Raw genomic sequence first — 16,716 nt, forward strand, 5'->3', positions numbered from 1 at the left:
CGGCTCATGATTTCAGTATCTTTAAAAACCAACCAATCAGGAGCTCTCACTGGTTGGGCTTTAAGATCTTGAGGTATCGGCTTTTCGCTCGGAAAAAAAATCAACTAACGTAGACGGACGGACAACGTCATCTTTCGCTTCACGTTATCTTAGAAGAAAGCGACTATGCAAAATACTCTTCGGAGACAACTCTTAAAAAAATAAAAGCTTGGTCGGAAAATATGTCTGAATCTCTAAGTATGAGGAGTGGAGGACCAGACGGCAGAATGGCTGGTTGGCTGGTGGAGAGATGGAGACAACGGAGGGTGGATTTATCTGCTGATGGTGACGAGGAGCACACCACAAGACTTAGATTGCCTCCACGTAGTTGGCGGGGTAGAGCCCTAACTGCCCGTTGTCCAAGCGCCCTTTGCACCATCCCTGCTCGTCTTCCTCACCGAGTTTGGTTAGTTCATCACCTGGAGAGAAAGGTGGAAGGGAAGAGCTCGTTGCAGGTGCTGGAGATTCTCCTACCCCCTGTTTCTCCCCGGGATGGAGCTGCTGGGGTTTTCTAGGACTGATCCTGAGCATGTTGGTTTGTAGGGTAGAAAAGCAAAGGGTGACCCATGAGACCTCACGTGCCCTGTCCCACCATCACTCCAGTCTCACCCACGCTTGGGCTTAGCTTCTGCTTTTTCCTTTCTGACAGATCAACTCTTTGAAGGGCTGGGCTAACTCAGGAATTATTTGAGGGATTTCACACCAAAATGTGGGGGACCCCCAGCTCCAGCAGACGATGGAGCGTACCTGCTTTGAAGCTGAGCTCGTCCTGCTCCTGCCCGTCGTAGTCGTACAGAGCCCGCACCCGCACGCCCTTCCCCGCCGCCTCCTCGTCGAAGGGGTTGGTGCCGCCGTTGGCCTCGCTGGTGTTGAAGGAGTTGCTGCCCTCGTCATCGGACCACTCGGCGCTGTAGGTCTGCCCGCGGTCGTGGCTGCTCACGCTGGGTGAGGGAGGAGGGGGAGGAGGTGGCTGTCACTGAGGACACCCCGCACCCCCCAACACTGGCAATGCCCACACTGGCAATGCCTCTCCCACGGCACCTCCTCTCCGCGCTGCCCTCACCTCCCACGCTCGCCCGCCAGAGCCCCCGACTCGCTGGCGCTGCTGGCGTTGGTCAGGGTCACCCCCTCGCCCTTCTTCTGCTTCTCCTTCCGCGTTATCGTGTGTGTCAGGTCTGGGTTCCACTCCTGCAACCACAGAGCAACCGGCCCCTGAGCACTCACCCGGCCCCCAGGGCCACCAGTGCCCAGCCGGGGTGCCCAGCCAGGGTGCCCAGCCTCACCTCAAACTGGGGCCAGTTCATGGGCATCCCGGGGCCACTGGTGCTGCGGAACCACCGCAGATCCTCCTGCGCGTCCGAGAGGCGGATGGTCTGCTCCAGCTCCCGGTACACGTTGGCGTAGCTGCAGGGAGAGACGGGGTCAGTGGGCTGTGGGAGCTGGGGCTGTGTCACCTCCTCCAAGGCACTGGGAGGCACCAGGCTCCCACACAGCCTCCAGCCACTCTGGTACCTTTTGGTGACCATTGTGTTGGCCAGAAACCCCCTCCCTACCTGCTGCTCTCAGCCAGGTTCAGGTGCCTCTTGATGTCCAGGAGCATTTCCTTGAGGAAGTTGAGTCTCTTCTCCTCAAACTGCTGGCACTGCTCGAAGACCTGCTCCATGCTCTCGATGTACTGTGGGGTGCACTTGTTCAGCTCGTCCAGCACCTTCTCGTACTTCTCCTGGGTCTGAAAAGGTGTAGGAGGGACCTCATTTGTACCTTGAGCACCCCAGAGGTAATTTCTGGATGCTGAGAGATTTGTTTGGGGGTCACCAGGCTGGGGAGCCCAAGAGCCTCTGTGGGTAGAATCAGCCTTGCTGCTGGAGAGATTTTGCCCCGGTAAGAGGGATAAATCCCTGTCCTGCTCACACTCCCCTGGGGACTGCTTGCAAGTCCTCACCCTTCTACAGGAGCACAGGGATGGGAAAATGGGAATGGATGGTGGACAAAGGGATGTGGTGGCCATTTCCACTGATATCCTCTGCTTGATGCCTCGTGAGCCCAGTGCAGGGCAGTGGCTCGCACCTTTTGTACGTCTTGCTTGCACTTTTCCACTTTGTCCTGGAGCTTCTTCTGCTGCTCTGGGGTGTTGGACTGATCCGCCTTGCTGTTGGCTTCCCGGGTCATTGCCAGCTTCTCCTCCTTGCATGCCAGGTGATAGGCTTTCTTGGCTGTCTCCAGCTGTGGGGAGGAGAGGGAAGGGACATCAGAGAAGCGGTCGCAGCCCCCTGTCCATCCCTCTGCCTGCACAGAGGTGCCACCCATGTCTCCCAGCCTGAACCAGGCACACAGAGCCAGAGCTGGGAGACACAGGGATGCCCCAGGACACTCTGTGCTTCTCTCACCTCCTTGAGCTTCTTGGCCCAGGGCTTCTGGGCTTTCCGGAAGCCATCCTCAGCCTCCTTGGCTTCCTTGAAGCCCCCCATGATCTGCTTGTGGTAGGCGTCCTTCTGCCAGTTCTTGACCTTCTCGAAGTCGTCGTTCAGCAGGCTGTTCTTCACCTCCTGGTGCAGCTCACTCACCTTGTCTGCCTCCGTCATGATGGCTGCCCACGCCTTCTCCAGGCTGCCATACTGGGGACCTGGGGGCCGAGGGGACATCGGGGGTCACTCCACAGCCCTCACCCCTCCACCCCTGCCAGGGGAAGCTGGGATGGTGCACGGGCACCCAGGTGTCCTGGAGGGACCTTCTCCCTGGGGAAGCCATGGTACCTTTCTCGATGAGCTGCCTCCACCTCTTGGACCAGTCAGTGAGCTGCTGGGCGTAGGACTTCTCGATCTTGGCCCGCTCGTGCACACAGTTCATGAGGTCGTTGCAGAGCCGGTGTCCATCGTCGATCCGCTTCACCGTGCGCTTGTAGTTCCCCACCTGGGAAAGGGAGGGGACAGGCAGGTGTGGGAGCTGGGCTGGGCTGCCTGGCTCAGCCCCAGCTGGCCTGGCCTGGGGATGGAGGAAGCACCAGGCAATTCTGGGGGTGCAGGGAGGGTGCTTTGGTTTGGGGCTGCTCAAACCCAACTCCTTCCAGTCCCCTTTGTCACTTTGTGCCCGTTGGAGACAGCCGAGGTTGAGACCTCTGGCAGAGCAGGGATGCTCTCAGGCAGGGAGGGGAGGGCATCCCTGTCCCCCCCAGCCCCGGGGAACCTGGGGTGCAGCCACAGTGGTGTCAGGGCTCCATGGGAGGAGAGGATGGCCAGGACTCACCTCCCAAAAGCTGTCGGTTGTTTCCTCCGCGGCCGCTGCCGACTCATCGTAGGAACCCGACATGGCTCCTGGTGTTGTCTTGGGTGTCAGAGCGGGCACTGGGTGGCTCCTGGGCAAACACCAGCCTCATGCACTGAGGGGAGAGGAGAGGGGAGTCATGGGGATGAGCACGGGACCCCCATCCTTCCTGCCAGTTGCAAAGCCAGACAAACATCCAGCTGCAGGGGACGGGCCTGGGGACGGTGCCCACTCCAGCTCTGGACCCACAGACTCCTCCAGTGCCCACCACCCACTTGGTGCCATCCAAACCCCCTGGAGCTGGCTGTGCCCTCAGGGAATCACGGGGAGCAGCATGGTGGGTGCTCACCGGCCAGGGCCTGGCTCAGCACCACGTCCCCGGGAGCCGCTGGGCGAGGGCCTGTGGCAGGGCCAGGGGGATGTGCCACCCAAGAAATTCTCGTCCTGATATTCCACCCTAATCCATCCTGATCTTCAGAAAAACGGCATCCCCCGAGCATCACGTGGCCTGGCTGCACAGCTTAACCCTTTGCCGCTCTGCCAAGAGCTAGGAGGGGGCTGGGGGTTAGGGGTGGCATCGCATGGGGTGGAGGGGACACCGTGGTGGCCATGAGCATCCTCATCATCCCCATCCTGACCCAGACTCGGACAGTGCTCCCACAGGAAAGCACCGAGTCTGTCCTGCATGGCATCTGCCACTGGAATGGGAACAAAGTGGCCACGAACAGCCCAAATTTCCCTCTGCCCTGTCCCCAAAAGGCCTGTGGGAGGAGGATGTGTCCGAGATCCCCACACACCATCCCTTCCCTGGGGCAGCGGAGTGGGCAGAGGGGGGCCCGGTTGCCTGTGCCCTACCCCACACCAGCCAGAGGGCGATGGGGTGGGAGGACAGTGCTGGGGGGCAGGTGCCTTGGGGAGCAGTGGTGGGTGTCCACACTGTCCAGCTGTGCACACAGCTGGCCCCAAGGCACCCTCGGGCTGGGACAGGGCACGGACCCAGCAGGATGGGGGCCTGAAACAGTTACTGGAGCGCAGCACAGGGCTCGCTGTGCTGGAACTAACAGGGCCTGGCAGGGATTTAGTGATATAACCAGGGAGGCACCAATCCCCGCCGCCCTCCCCAGACAGTTAAAAATAAACGCGTGACTGTCCCCGCTCAGCCGCCGAGATGCAGATGGATGGGGGGCCGCAGCGTCCCCCCACAGCCGGCAGCTCACGGCACCCACACCTGCCTGGCACCCACGGCACTGCCACCATGCCTGCCTGGCACCTATGGCACTGCCACTGCTCCTGCCTGGCACCCACAGAACTGCCACCGCTCCTGCCTGGCACACATGGCACTGCCACTGCTCCTGCCTGGCACCCACAGAACCGCCACCGCTCCTGCCTGGCACCCACAGAACCGCCACCGCTCCTGCCTGGCACCCATGGCACCGTCACTGCCCTCCCCACCCAAACCCCCACGGGCTGCCCCAGTGCACCTGCAGCGGTGGCAGATTCCCGGTGGCACAGGGACCCCGCAGGGTGCTGTGTGTGCCGTCCCCCCCGCAGGCCGTGGGCACGGTGCAGTGCCCAGCACTGAGGCTCTGCCTGTGCTCCTGGTCTCTGGCTCTGGGTTTTGCTGCAGAGGCTGTGCTGGCACAGCAAGGGCACACTCAGCACGACAGACCCAGTTGCCCGGGGCCGGGATGGGACCCCCGGGCGGGAGCACCCCCAAGGCTGGGGTTACCCCGGGACCCAGGGGCACACGTGTGGCCCCCGCTGCCCCCTGGCTGCTGATGCCATGGGGCACTGCGGACGTGGCTGCTGCAGCTCCCCCTCCGAGCCACTACCTGGTCCGAGCCGCAGCCAGGGGGTTATTTTTGGCTCTGCATCACTTCCCAGCTAACGCTGCCTCCTCGTTGCCACTCTCCCCCACGCGCGACCATCCTCGTGCACCCACGCACGTGCCTGTGCCCCCACCATGCTGGGCCCATGAACCACGCGCCAGCCCCCTGCCAGCCCCCCGCCAGCCCCCTGGCCCTGCTGGCGCAGCCCATCACCTCACATCAGGGCGGCTGGCGGTGATGCCTGGCGCCTGCAGAGCCGGCGGCTGAGCCGTGGCATGGAGAGCTGCCAGCCCCAGCCACGCGCTGCCGCCTGGGTACCCTCGGCCCGGGGGCTCCGCTGCAGCCCCGCGTTTCCACAGAGCTGCTGGGGAGAAGCCACAGAGCGTTTGGCATCGAGTGACAGCAGAGTTTGTCCCGGCTCCTGCCCCGGGTGCCCTTGGGCTTCTCCTGCAGCAGCCACCTCCCTGCTCGTCCCTCCTGTCAGCCTGCTCAGCACTGAGCACTGGCACAACTCATCTCACCTACCAGGCAGCTCCTGCTGCCCCAGAGCTGCAGGGGGGTCTCTGCCCTCCGTGGGGGCTGGGACGTGGCCACTGACCCTGTGCAGGCAGGACGCTGCTGCAATGCAGAGGCTGGTGCTGCCGACACTGCAGGCAGGGCATGGGCAGCTGCCCGTGCCCCTGTGGCCACAGCCCTGGCTGGTAAAGCCCTGTCCCCAGGCAGGTGGGACAGTCTGGTCCTGCTGTCTCCTGTCCCCAGGTTGCTCCCTCCAGGTGTGGGAGGCATCCTGCCTTCGGGCATGTTTGCTGAGCCCAGTGGGGCAGGAGGGGCTGCAGAGCCTCCTCTGCTGCAAAGAGCCCCTGGCCAAGGCAGGATGGTGGCAGGTGCCCTGCAAGGAGGGGAGCAGAGCACAGAGTGAGACGGTGTCCCCACCCTGTTCCCATCCTGTCCCCAGGCAGCAGGTTCACACCAGGTGTGAGCCCGGTTGCTGGGAGGGCAGTGAGTGAGTGACTGTTGCTGAGAGCATCCAGGGCAGGAGGCAGCCAGGCTGGGAAGCCAGGCTGGGAGCTGCGCTGGTCTGTGGGAATCCGAGGGCTGGGCTTTGGGCTTTTGGCTGAAGGAAAGGTCATTTGCTCTCTTGTCTTGGCATGGAGCTGCTTGAGGGTCTGTTGGGGGCTACAGCACCAAATGCCACTGCGAGGCACCACTTCTATGGCCACATGAAACCACTCGTGGCAAAGACAACAGCACTAGAAACAGCCAAGGGAGCCCAGGGGAGCCTGGCAGCAGCAGCTCCCACGGCGCTCCAGGGCTGCCCCGCTGCTGCCCCGGCCCTGCAGCCCCCACGGCCCCGGAGCCCACGCGCTGCTCCCGCCACGGCCACGCAGGGGTGAGGTGCCCCCGGCACGGTGGCAGGTCCTCGGGCAGAGCTGGTGACGCCGATGTGCGTCGCACGAGGCTTTGCAGCTGCAGGAGCTGTGCCTGGTTTGCTGCTCAGCTCTGGCCCGGGTGGCTGCGGGATTCCCACCGGCACGGGACTGGTCTGTGTATCCCGCAGGGCTGTGGCAGGGAAATGCTCCCAGGGGTGCTGAGGGTCGGAGCTCAGGATGAGGGGCTGCTGAGGGGTTTGGCCGTAGCTGAACCGTGTCCCCCTCTGGAGCCGATGTGGACCCTGAGAGGAAATGGTTAACCAGTGGGTGCTGCTGATTCACGCTGGCAGCTCCACACCAGCAGAGCCCAGGGCTCAGGGCTGAGCAGCCTGAACCCCCGTCCTGCTCCTTCATTATCAAACTGAGCCCAAACTGAGGTGAGCCTGAGTCCTTCTGGGCACTGTGTCCATGGCAGCAGGCTCACGTCAGGGTTTCTCCTGCATCCCCCAGCAAAACCGCTCTGACCGGAGCCCTGGGGCAAAGAGCCAAATCCTGTCCAGAGGGAAGGGACAGGTATTCCCAGTACTGCGGGTGCATCCCCATGGAACTTCAGCCAGAGCAGTGCCATGGGGCTGGCTGGGACCTGGTGCTTGAGTAGTGCATGAGGTGGCTGCAAGGGCAGCAGGGCCCTGGAGGGGGCACAGAGGTAACGGTGGGAAACTTCTGTGAGCCACTTTTGCAATGAATGTGCCATAGGCAGAATGTGCCTGCGGTAGCCTCCTGGTTTGCACTGGGGGATCTGGGGACCTGCTGGACACTGCTGGGTCAGGGCTTGTGGGCTCCCCAAAAGCAGAGCATTTGCCAAGGAGGTTCAGTGATCCAGAGCAGTACCAGGAGCCACGTGTCCCATGCACAGAAGGGAGGCTGCCGGGGCCGGGTGCTGCCAGGCTGCAGTAGCCAGGGACACTCCAAGCTGTGGCAGTGATCGGCTTCACAGCTCGTGTGGGCTCTGCAGAGACCTTCCCCTCTCTCTGCGCTCCACAAAGCCGCCCCGCTCAGGGCACACATCAGTCTTGCAGGGATTTTAGGAGCCTTGTGCAATGATTTCTGGAAGCACGCTTGGCATTTGCAGATAACGCAAGTGTCTCTCCAGGGGAGCCTGTGGGCTCAGGGACAGGATGTGCCGGGAATTTGGATGGGGAATGTGGATGGGCATCCCGGGAGGGGCAACAGCAGGACTGCCAACCCCCTGCATGTGCTCAGACCTGGGGAAGGGAGATGAGGCTCAGCCTCAGCTCGGGTGCTCCACTGGCCTCCCAGCTCTGCAGCCCATCTCATCCTCCTGCCTCGGCTCGCCGAGGTAAACAAGGCTGCTCGGACACCGAGCAGGGATTTGTGCAGTCCCAAGAGCCGGGTCTAGGCAGAAATCCAAAGATGAGGTTTGCAATTAAACCCAGAAGCGGCAAACAAGGGTGGTGGAGGATACAGCGGTGCCATCCCCCTGCTCCTGTATGAGGGAGGGGGGAGTGGAGCGTCACGTGCGGGCATGGGGGTCCCGTCCCCGGAGCCTTGGTGGGATGGATCTGGGGCTGGTGGTGACAGAAGGCAAATGGGGTTGCCGGGAGCAGGAAAGGTGGAGGGACAGCAGGAATTCAGCTGTCTGTGGTGGGGAAGGAGACTTGGAGCCAGAGGGGACAGGGAAAGCAGGAGGGGCAACAAGGGGGAAGCTGGGGTGACAATGCTGGAAGGAGGGGGTTCGGGGATGGGGTTCGGGGGGCAGTGATGGCAGGGACAGCACAAGTCCCCCCCCTTATTTGCAGCTGGGGAAACTGAGGCACAAGCCCAGGAGTGCAGCAGCATTGCAGAAGGGGTGTCCCTTACCCCAGCACCCCACCGGGCACACGGAGGGGTGAAGGTCACGTCCCCCCCCAACCTCCCCGGCTTGCAGAAGGGATCAGGGGACACTGTGTCCTGCCGGGGGGTGCAAACCCACGCCATACTGCCTGGTCCATGCCCAGCACCCCCTCGCTCTCCCCTCATCCCTGCAAGGGACGTGGGCAGCCTGCAGCGCATCCCCACAAGGGAGCCGGGCACCCCGCACCCCATCCCCGCAAAGGACCGGGCATCCCGCAGCTCATCCCCGCCAGGACCGGGCATCCCGCACCCGCCGCCGGAGGGGACCCGGCTGCCCCCGCGGGGGCCGCGCTCACCTGGCGGGGCCGGGGGGCCGGGGGGGCCCGGGGGGCCCGGGGGGGCCCGGGGGGCCGGGGGGCCCGAGGCCGGGGCCGGGGCTCCGCTCGCTCCGCTCCGCTCGCTCCGCTCCCGCCGGGCAGCGGCGGCGCGCACGGCCGCGGGCACGCGCCTGCCCGAGCCGCCCGTTGCCATGGCAACCGGGATGGAGCCGCTGCTGCGAAAACCATCCGGGGGGGTGGATGGGGGACGGACCCCCCCGTCCCCGGGCCCGCGCCCACCCCGAGGTGCCGCACTGCCGCCAGCCCCCCAGGGACCCGCCGGCCCCAGACCCTCGCCCAGGGCGCCCCCGGGGCCGCCCCACTGCGGGGGCTGCGGCCCGGGGCACGGCCCGGGGGGCGGGTGTCACAGCCGCGGGAGGGGGGGCTCCGTTACGGCCAAACCGGGCTCCATCCCCCCGATCGCGCTGCGGGGAGGCTCTTTGGGGACCCCGCCGGGGTCCTGGTCCTGCTGCCCCGGGGGTCCTTGTCCCTCCTGCACGGGAGGGCACAAAGCCATGTGCCCCCTCCACTGCTACCCTGCTGCTATGTCACCCCCGGCCCGGGAAGGGGCTGCAGGAGGGTTTTGGGGCTGAGCCACAGCTTTTGCAGGAACAAACACCCCAAAACGCCTTCGGAGAGGCAGCCGGTGCCGCCTCCCTGCCAAATGTGCCAGCTGGGAACAGGCTGGCGGGAGAAGCAGGAACAGTCTTTCCTCCCCCCGGCAGGGCTGGTGAAGGGGGTGAGGGGGCTGCACCCCCAAGGCTCCTTGGAGAGGAGCAGGGCAGCTCCCCTTCACTGCCATCTGTCCATCCGCCTCCTCCCACGTCCCAGGGCTCGTGCCCGGGGTCACCCGGGCTTATCACAGGATGGGGGCCCCAGGGGGCAGAGGGGGCTGGAGGCTGTTGGGGAGCAGGGAGGAGGTGGGTGGGGGTGGCAACATGCTCCCCCCGCACTGCGCTCGCGGGGGATGTCAGGGAAATTAAAAGCCAGCAGGAGACGAGAGCGTCCAGGCAGTAACCGAAGCCGCCACAGAAGCTGCAGTAATGAGGCTGCGGGGCCGCTGCCGCCGGGATCGGGTTGCCCAGAGAATGCGACCCGGTCCCGGGGGGCTCTGCCGGCCCCCGACGCCGGCTCAGCTTTCCCTTAACAAGCGCCTTCAGCTGCCTAATGAAGCTCGGTGGGTCTCTCCGGCCCACCTGCCTTCCGGCTCCTTCCAGCCCCGTGCCATCCGAGCGTGTCTGCCCACCCCAGGGCCAGACAGAACCGCCCCCAGAATGTCTCCTGCCCAGCTGCAGCAGGGCAGTGGCGTGTGAGACCCCGGGGGTCTAATGCCCCCAGTCCCGAGTGGGAGGGATGGTGGTTCCTGCAGGAGCTGGGGGATCTTTGCCTGTTGGTGTTCCAGGGCCAGGAACCAGAGGGTGCTGAACATCATCCCTGCCAGGAACCAGAGGGTGCTGAACATCATCCCTGCCAGGAACCAGAGGGTGCTGAACATCATCCCTGCCAGGAACCAGAGGGTGCTGAACATCATCCCTGCCTGCAGAAAGTTGGCAGTTCCCAGCACAGGGTCACTGCAGGTGCTGCCGGGCTGTCCCAGCCACCTTCTGCCCTCACAGCATCCCTGCTCCAGAGGGGGAAATGGCCTTGGCATTAAGCATTAGGTGACAAACACTCCAGGAGGGTGACAGAGGGGACCTCAGTGACTTGGGGGTTCCCCAGTGCAAAGAGCCATTGCCACCAGCTCCATGGTCTCTGCAGGTAGGACAGACTCACTCCAGTGCAGGGAGCAGGTGGGAGCTCAGCCTCCCTGACACGTCCAGCTGGTTCCTTCACCAAAAACTTGGACACCACAAACTTTGCCCTGGCTCTGCCATCCCACTGCTTACTGTTTCCTGTGGTAAGTCATTTCCTCTCCTGTAAATGAGTTGCCTTGTGGGAAGCAGTGGACAGTGTTGACAGGAAATAAGTCCTGATTTATTGGGCCACTTGCCTCTCTGGAATTACAGCTCTGGGAGTGGAGCAGATGAGCCCACACTGTGTTCCTGCTCCTGCAGGAGCCAGAGCGGGCAAGAATGAAGAGCTGCCACCAGCAATCAGCTGCCTGCCCATCACCCTGCCAGGAGAGCCAGCCTGCACACGGATGGAGGCCGTTCCAAGCACAGCTGGCTACCCTTTGCCTCCCCAGCAAGGAAAGGAAAATGTGTTTTCTAAATCCTGGCAGAGCCCCTGGTTATCGGGGCTCAGCTGGTGCTGGGAGCAATGGGAGAGCTCCCAGCCCATGGGTGCTCCAGGGAAGGCAGGGAGAGGGCCTGGCATCCTGGTCATCCCGAGCCCTTCCCTGGGCTCCGCTGCCCCTTCCCACCCGATGCCGGGGCAGAGCAGAGCAGGAGCTGTGGCTGGATGGGGCCAGAGCCCCCACGCTCGCCCCATGCCCAGGCTGTGTCCCCACTGCAGATGTGCCGCCGGCCCCAGGAGCCCTCCGGGTGCTGGGAGAATGCGAGTGCTACTTTCCATCTCTAATTAGCCGCGGAGGATAATTGCCGGCTCTGTGGCCGTTACAGAGACAGGCAGCTATTGTGGAGGGCCCCGCGTGGGGCAGGTGCTCCCAGAAACCCAGATCTCACCAAAACAATCCCCCTCTTGTGTGCCTGGGACCGGCCGGGGCACCCTCCGAGCCCTTCCGGGGAAGGGGCCGGAGCCGGAACATAAAGGCTCCATTTTCCCTGGGAAGCAGCTGCCTGAGCAGCCCATCCATATCGCCCACGGGCACGGTGGTGCCGGGGCCCACTGCCCCCTGCCCCCATCTGTGCCACACCGGGGGCAGCCGGCCACTAGCCCGGCCACCTGGGGAAGCTGCCGGCTGGATGTGGCCTTTCCTTCTCCAGGATCACCCACAGGAGCTCGGCAGGTCCAGGGTTTGCCTTTGAGGTGTTGCACAAACGCCGGCCAGGTTGGCACCTCCGGGACAAAGTCTGTCCCGGGGCAGAGCCACGCCGGGGTTGTGCCGGAAGAGCCCAGCTCCATCCCTGCTCCAACCCAGCTCCATCTCGGCTCCATCCCGCCCTGGCAGGGCCGTGTCCCAGCACAGCCAGGGCACCAGCAGGTCTGGGGACACGGCATTCCCAGCGAGCAGGGCCCACCTGGGCTGAGCCCCATCGATGCTGATGCTGTGCTCGTGTCCCTTCCCTCCTCGCCCTGCCCTGTCACGTCACCGCTGGGCCCTGCCAGCACCCGGGTTCCCTCCCTCAACCCTGCCACAGGGAAAGCCAGCTCCCATCCTGCCAGAGTCCCTCTGGGGCCACACACCCTGGGACAGGAGGGACAGGATGGAGAGGAGGGTCCAGCACTGTCAGGGGGTCACGGGTCCATGCGGGGCAGCACCTCCAGCCCCAGCCGAGCCAGTGCCTGGTGAACTCCCTCGTTTTCTCTGCACTCCTGCCAAGGGAACATAAACCCTCAGGAGGTGGAAAGACCCTCAGCTGCAGTTTGGGGTCGGATGTGATGGGACCTGCAGTGCCCAGTCTCTGCTGGCCCAGCTGAGCTGCGGCCACGGCCTCGACCTGGACCTGGCTTAGGGCTGGGGTTTGCTCGGGAAGGGCAGCGCGGGGGCCGAGGGAGCGGCCGGAGAGGCTGCCGGGAGAGCCCTAATCCGGTTAGCAAAGCACTGGCTTTGCCATTCCCAAGGCAGGCGCAGGAGACGTGAGGAGGAGATGAGGCAGGGGCAGGGGCAGGGGCAGGGCAGGGCAGGGCAGGGCAGGGGCAGCTCTGGCTCCGCGGGACGAGGCGAAGGTTGCTGCAATTGTCGCAGCATCCTGGGGGTCACCGTGCGGGAGCGTCCCCCCAGCTCCGTCCCTGCTCCCCCCGAGGGGGTGCAATGGCAGCAAAGCCCCGGGATGGCACCAGGCGGCTCCAGGGACGCAGCGCATCCCCCGGCCCCTCCCGCCCCCTCGGCACGAGTTGGGAATCACTTAAAATGGGACGGGAGCGGGTTTATTTCCCCGCGCGGGGACGGACCCGGATCAAAGCAGCGGGGTGACAGCCCTGTCACCGCGCCCCGAGCCCCGGCATCCCCCCCGTCCCCCGGTGCCCCCCGGGACACCCCCGGCACCCCCGAGCCCCCCGTCCCCCGCGGTACCTCGGGGCCGCGGCGGAGCCCGTCCCGGGGCCGGCGCTGCGCATCGCGGGCAGGTCGCGGCAGATGGGGCGGAGGGAGGGGGTAAAGATCAGCTCGGAGATTAGGGCGGCATTTTTAGCCGGCCAATCCCCGGCCCCGCGAGGTGACAGCGGCACCGCCGGCAGACGGCGATCACCGGGGGCGGCGGGGTCCCTGCCCCTCCCTCCCGGGGCTCGGGGCTGCCGTGTGCGGGCTGTCGGGGGGCGCAGCGGGAACCCCGGTCCTGCCGCCGGGGGGTTCAAACCCCGCACAGGGGGGTTTGAACAAACAAACGGCCGACACGGGGCCGGTGCCCCCGAGCCCGGGACCCCCGGACCGAGAACCGTGGGATGCGGGGGGCTCCCAGCCCCCGGCCCGGTGCTTTGGGGTCCCCCGGAGCCCCTTTGCCCGGGTCGGACATTTTGCCCCCCAGGACCCCGGCAGGGCTTTGCAGCCCCAAAGGGCACCGTGGGGAGCGGTGACACCTCTGAGACCCGGGGGTGTCACGGCTGGGGGTGAAACGGGGGGGTGACACGGCTGGGGGTGACACGGGTGGAGGTGACACGGGGGAGAGACACAGCTGGGGATGACATGGGGGGTGACACGGGGGGTGTCACGAGTGGGAGGGGTCGTCCGCTGACCCCATCAGGCACTGTAGCGGACACCCCGCTCCCCGGCCGGGGGGCCTTCAGGCAGCGCCGCTGCCACCCGCGCGCCGCTGCGGGGTCCTTCCGGCGGCGGAAGCGGCGGTGCGGCGCATGCGCAGTCCTTTCCGGCCGGGCCCCGCCGCCGCCGCCACGGTGAGGCTGCGCTCGGGCCCGGCCGCATCATCGGCGCCGCATCGCCGCCATCCCGGGCCCACCGCGCCCCGCGGGGCGCCGCTGCCACTGTGGGGGCCGCGCCCGGCTGTGCGGGGTGGGAGGGAGCGAGCGCGGGGCGGTTCCGGGGGTGCGGGGGGGGGTCCGCTCCCGGTGCCGGCGCCTCCCGTACTCTGGCAGTGCCCGCGTCCCTCCGGGGCTCCCGCGGGCCCCGGGGTCACCCGACCCTGTGTCCTGTTCTTTTTGCAGATGTTGATGCCCAAGAAGAACCGGATCGCCATTTACGAGCTGCTGTTCAAGGAGGGGGTGATGGTGGCCAAGAAGGACGTGCACATGCCCAAGCACCCCGAGCTCGTGGACAAGAACGTGCCCAACCTGCACGTCATGAAAGCCATGCAGGTGAGAGGGCTGGGGAGGCAGATGTGGGGTCTGGGGGCAGGTGTGGGGCCTGGGGCCAGGTGTGGAGTCTGGAGGCAGGTGTGGGGCCTGGGGCCAGGTGTGGGGTCTGGAGGCAGGTGTGGGGTCTGGGGCCAGGTGTGGGGTTGGAGGGGGGCAGATGTGGGGTCTGGGGGGGCAGGTAGGGGAATCTGGGGGTATAGGGAAGGGTTGGTCCCTGTGCTTCCCCCTGAATGGGGCTGGTGGTGCAGTTCTGTGCCCGTGAGCTGGTCCCTGTTCCCACATCCCCCTTCCCCACATCCCTGTGCAGCTCCAGTGCCCATGAAACACCCGCTGGGGGCACTGGTGGGGGAGCTGGATGGGGCTCAGCCCTGGCTGGGAGTGACTGGGAGCTGTCCCCGCAGTCCCTCAAGTCCCGGGGGTACGTGAAGGAGCAGTTTGCCTGGAGACACTTCTACTGGTACCTGACCAACGAGGGCATCCAGTACCTGCGGGATTACCTGCACCTGCCCCCCGAGATCGTCCCGGCCACGCTGCGCCGCAGCCGCCCCGAGACCGGCCGGCCCCGGCCCAAGGGTGAGCGGGGGCACAGGGGGCTCCCTCCATGGACATGTCACACACCCACCGCTCCACGGGGCCCTGACTGGACACGGGGGTCGGACTGGGTGACCTCAAGAGGCCCCTTCCAGCCCCAGCCACGCTGTGGTTCTGTGTGTTGGGCCTGTGTCTCTGGGTTTCCCTGGGTGGGTTTCACAGCCCTGAGGGCAGGAGGTGCTGGTGGTGCAGCCACTCATGTGAGGGCCAGGCACTGCCCTGGAGCCAGGACTGCGGGTGGGGGGTGCTGAGAGCTCCCTTCCAGCTCCTGCAGCTCTTGTCTCAGCCCAGCAAAACAGGAGCATCACCTGCCTCAAAGGAAGGGATTGCACTGATGCTGGGAAGGTGATGGCTCCTTTGATCTCAAGCTGCTCTGGATGTTCCCAGGTTTGTTCCTTAGGTGCTGTATTTATCCAGGGAGCTGAAGGAGCTGCAGCCCTGCTGGAGCCCTCGCTCAGCCCCACCAGGCAGGGATTCCTGGGAGAGCTGTGCCTGTGCTCTGCTTCCCTGTGGATCAGCTGCCTGGGGCTGCAGCAGCCTGGGAGCCACAGAGCTGTGTGTGGATGGGGGTGCAGGATGAAGCTCAGGGCTCTGGCCTGAGCTCTTGGGGAGTTGGAGCCTTCTTTGGTTTGCTCCAGCAAGGCCTGGAGCAAATGCTGGAATAAGGGGCTGGAGCAGGTTCCAGAGAACTGGGGGCTGATCTTTGGGATTTGTGTCTCTGTCTTAGGTGTCACTGAACGTTTGGGTGTTAAGGATGGACAGAAATGAAGTTTAAAATGATCTATCCATGGGTGGGGTATGTGCTGTAGGGGTTTGATCTGGCAGGAAGGGAGGACAGGGAAACATCTGCAGGAGAAATTCATCCTCAGCAGGGAGTGTTCCTCTTTGTAATGAAAGAGTTATAAGAACTGGCTCTGCCTGTGGCTGTGCAGGAGGACACTGAGGAGGTACAGCTGCCCCTGCGTGGGTCCTGCCCGGCCCCTGAGAGCAGCACAGGGGCTGGTGGGTCCCACACAGCTGGTCCTCTGTGTGGTATTAACCTGAGGTTCCAGAGCTAACCTGCTCTTGGTGTTCTGAACCTGTTCCATCGGGGGGATTTGAGTACTGACAGTGTGGCTGTTTCAGAGTGATGTGCACTTTGTCACTGTGTGCAGGCTTGCTGGACATGGCAGATTACCAGAATTTGTGGGGCTTTTATCATCTATAATGTTTGGCTCTTGTTTGACAGCCAGAAGACTGTTGAGATGATGCTGTAAAGCCATTTCTCACATAATATTTAACTTGTACCCAATCACAAGCTGGGGCGCTTTTTCCCCCCTCAAAGTGAAGTTTTCCATATTAAATCCCTGTTTTCCTTAGTTTTATCCTCGCTGAGCTGCTCCAGGGGTGGCACTGCTGGCAGATCCAAGGCTGGTCTGCACCCTGGGGCGCAGGTGCCCCCCAAAGGGGCTGTTTGAGGCCTGACTGGGCAGTGATGGGGGGGTGTTGTTGTTGCAGGTCTGGAGGGCGAGCGGCCGGCGCGGCTGACGCGGGGCGAGGCTGACCGGGACACGTACCGGCGCAGCGCCGTGCCACGTGAGTGCCCCCTCATCCTGCACTGGGTGCAGCCCCGGCTCCACCCCGTGTGGTCCCAGGCAGGAGCACTGCCCTGGGCAGGGCGTTCTGTGGGCTCTGACTGCTCCTCTCTTTGCAGCTGGTGCTGACAAGAAGGCTGAGGCTGGTGCTGGAGCAGCCACCGAATTCCAGTTCGTGAGTGTTTTTGCATTTGGGATTTGCTTCCTTTGTTGAGGCTTTGATGGGAGGAGCTGGAAGGTCCTACGGGTGTGCTCCTCACTGCGGGGCTCTGAGGGTGTAAGAGAGGCTGGAACCCTTCACACCCAGCTCTCTCTCTGTGAGTAGAGGACGTGGTGGCCTCGATGCTGGGACAGAGGCCAGCAGCAGGTCTGAGAGCAAGCTGAGCTCTCTGGAGATCCATGACTACTGAAATAAAAGAGTTATAGAACTGGCTGGGGTGGGTTGGTATTG

General features: G+C 64.4%; 2 protein-coding genes across 4 annotated transcripts; one reads left to right on the top strand and one right to left on the bottom strand.

The window, feature by feature from the left end:
• Positions 1-6: 6 nt before the first annotated feature.
• Positions 7-13,051, bottom strand: PACSIN1 (protein kinase C and casein kinase substrate in neurons 1). 2 transcript variants are annotated; one of them, XM_017835842.1, is made up of 10 exons: positions 12,866-13,051; positions 3,283-3,415; positions 2,793-2,949; positions 2,427-2,662; positions 2,107-2,262; positions 1,593-1,768; positions 1,323-1,443; positions 1,103-1,227; positions 787-980; positions 7-458 (listed from the first exon to the last, which is right to left on the bottom strand). In XM_017835842.1, exons 2-10 carry the CDS (start codon positions 3,343-3,345, stop codon positions 349-351), a joined length of 1,338 nt encoding a protein of 445 aa, XP_017691331.1. In that variant the 5' UTR covers positions 3,346-3,415; positions 12,866-13,051; the 3' UTR covers positions 7-348. The 2 variants fall into 2 exon arrangements, with proteins under 2 accessions (XP_017691331.1, XP_017691332.1); XM_017835843.1 differs by lacking the exon at positions 12,866-13,051 and adding an exon at positions 8,750-8,808 and having other exon boundaries at positions 3,283-3,418.
• A 562-nt stretch (positions 13,052-13,613) lies between these two features.
• LOC108507646 (40S ribosomal protein S10) lies at positions 13,614-16,693 on the top strand. 2 transcript variants are annotated; one of them, XM_017835818.1, is made up of 6 exons: positions 13,614-13,683; positions 13,951-14,100; positions 14,502-14,673; positions 16,189-16,266; positions 16,385-16,440; positions 16,548-16,693. In XM_017835818.1, the coding sequence occupies exons 1-6, from the start codon at positions 13,642-13,644 to the stop codon at positions 16,584-16,586; spliced, it is 537 nt and encodes a 178-aa protein (XP_017691307.1). In that variant the 5' UTR covers positions 13,614-13,641; the 3' UTR covers positions 16,587-16,693. The 2 variants fall into 2 exon arrangements, with proteins under 2 accessions (XP_017691307.1, XP_017691305.1); XM_017835816.1 differs by having other exon boundaries at positions 16,385-16,660.
• The last annotated feature ends 23 nt before the right edge of the window (positions 16,694-16,716 follow it).

This window comes from Lepidothrix coronata, unplaced genomic scaffold, assembly GCF_001604755.1.
Source record: "Lepidothrix coronata isolate B3197 unplaced genomic scaffold, Lepidothrix_coronata-1.0 Scaffold263, whole genome shotgun sequence".
NCBI classification, from domain to species: domain Eukaryota; kingdom Metazoa; phylum Chordata; class Aves; order Passeriformes; family Pipridae; genus Lepidothrix; species Lepidothrix coronata.

Excerpts from the sequence above, each read along its gene's own strand:
- PACSIN1 (XM_017835842.1), bottom strand. The coding sequence starts at position 3,345 with ATGTCGGGTTCCTACGATGAGTCGGCAGCGGCCGCGGAGGAAACAACC. Across the intron at positions 2,663-2,792 it reads GAGGCAGCTCATCGAGAAAG|GTCCCCAGTATGGCAGCCTG; the intron begins GTACCATGGCTT and ends CTCGGCCCCCAG. Across the intron at positions 459-786 it reads CGAGCTCAGCTTCAAAGCAG|GTGATGAACTAACCAAACTC; the intron begins GTACGCTCCATC and ends CTTTCTCTCCAG.
- LOC108507646 (XM_017835818.1), top strand. The coding sequence starts at position 13,642 with ATGCGCAGTCCTTTCCGGCCGGGCCCCGCCGCCGCCGCCACG. Across the intron at positions 13,684-13,950 it reads GCCCCGCCGCCGCCGCCACG|ATGTTGATGCCCAAGAAGAA; the intron begins GTGAGGCTGCGC and ends TTCTTTTTGCAG. Across the intron at positions 14,674-16,188 it reads CGGCCGGCCCCGGCCCAAGG|GTCTGGAGGGCGAGCGGCCG; the intron begins GTGAGCGGGGGC and ends TTGTTGTTGCAG.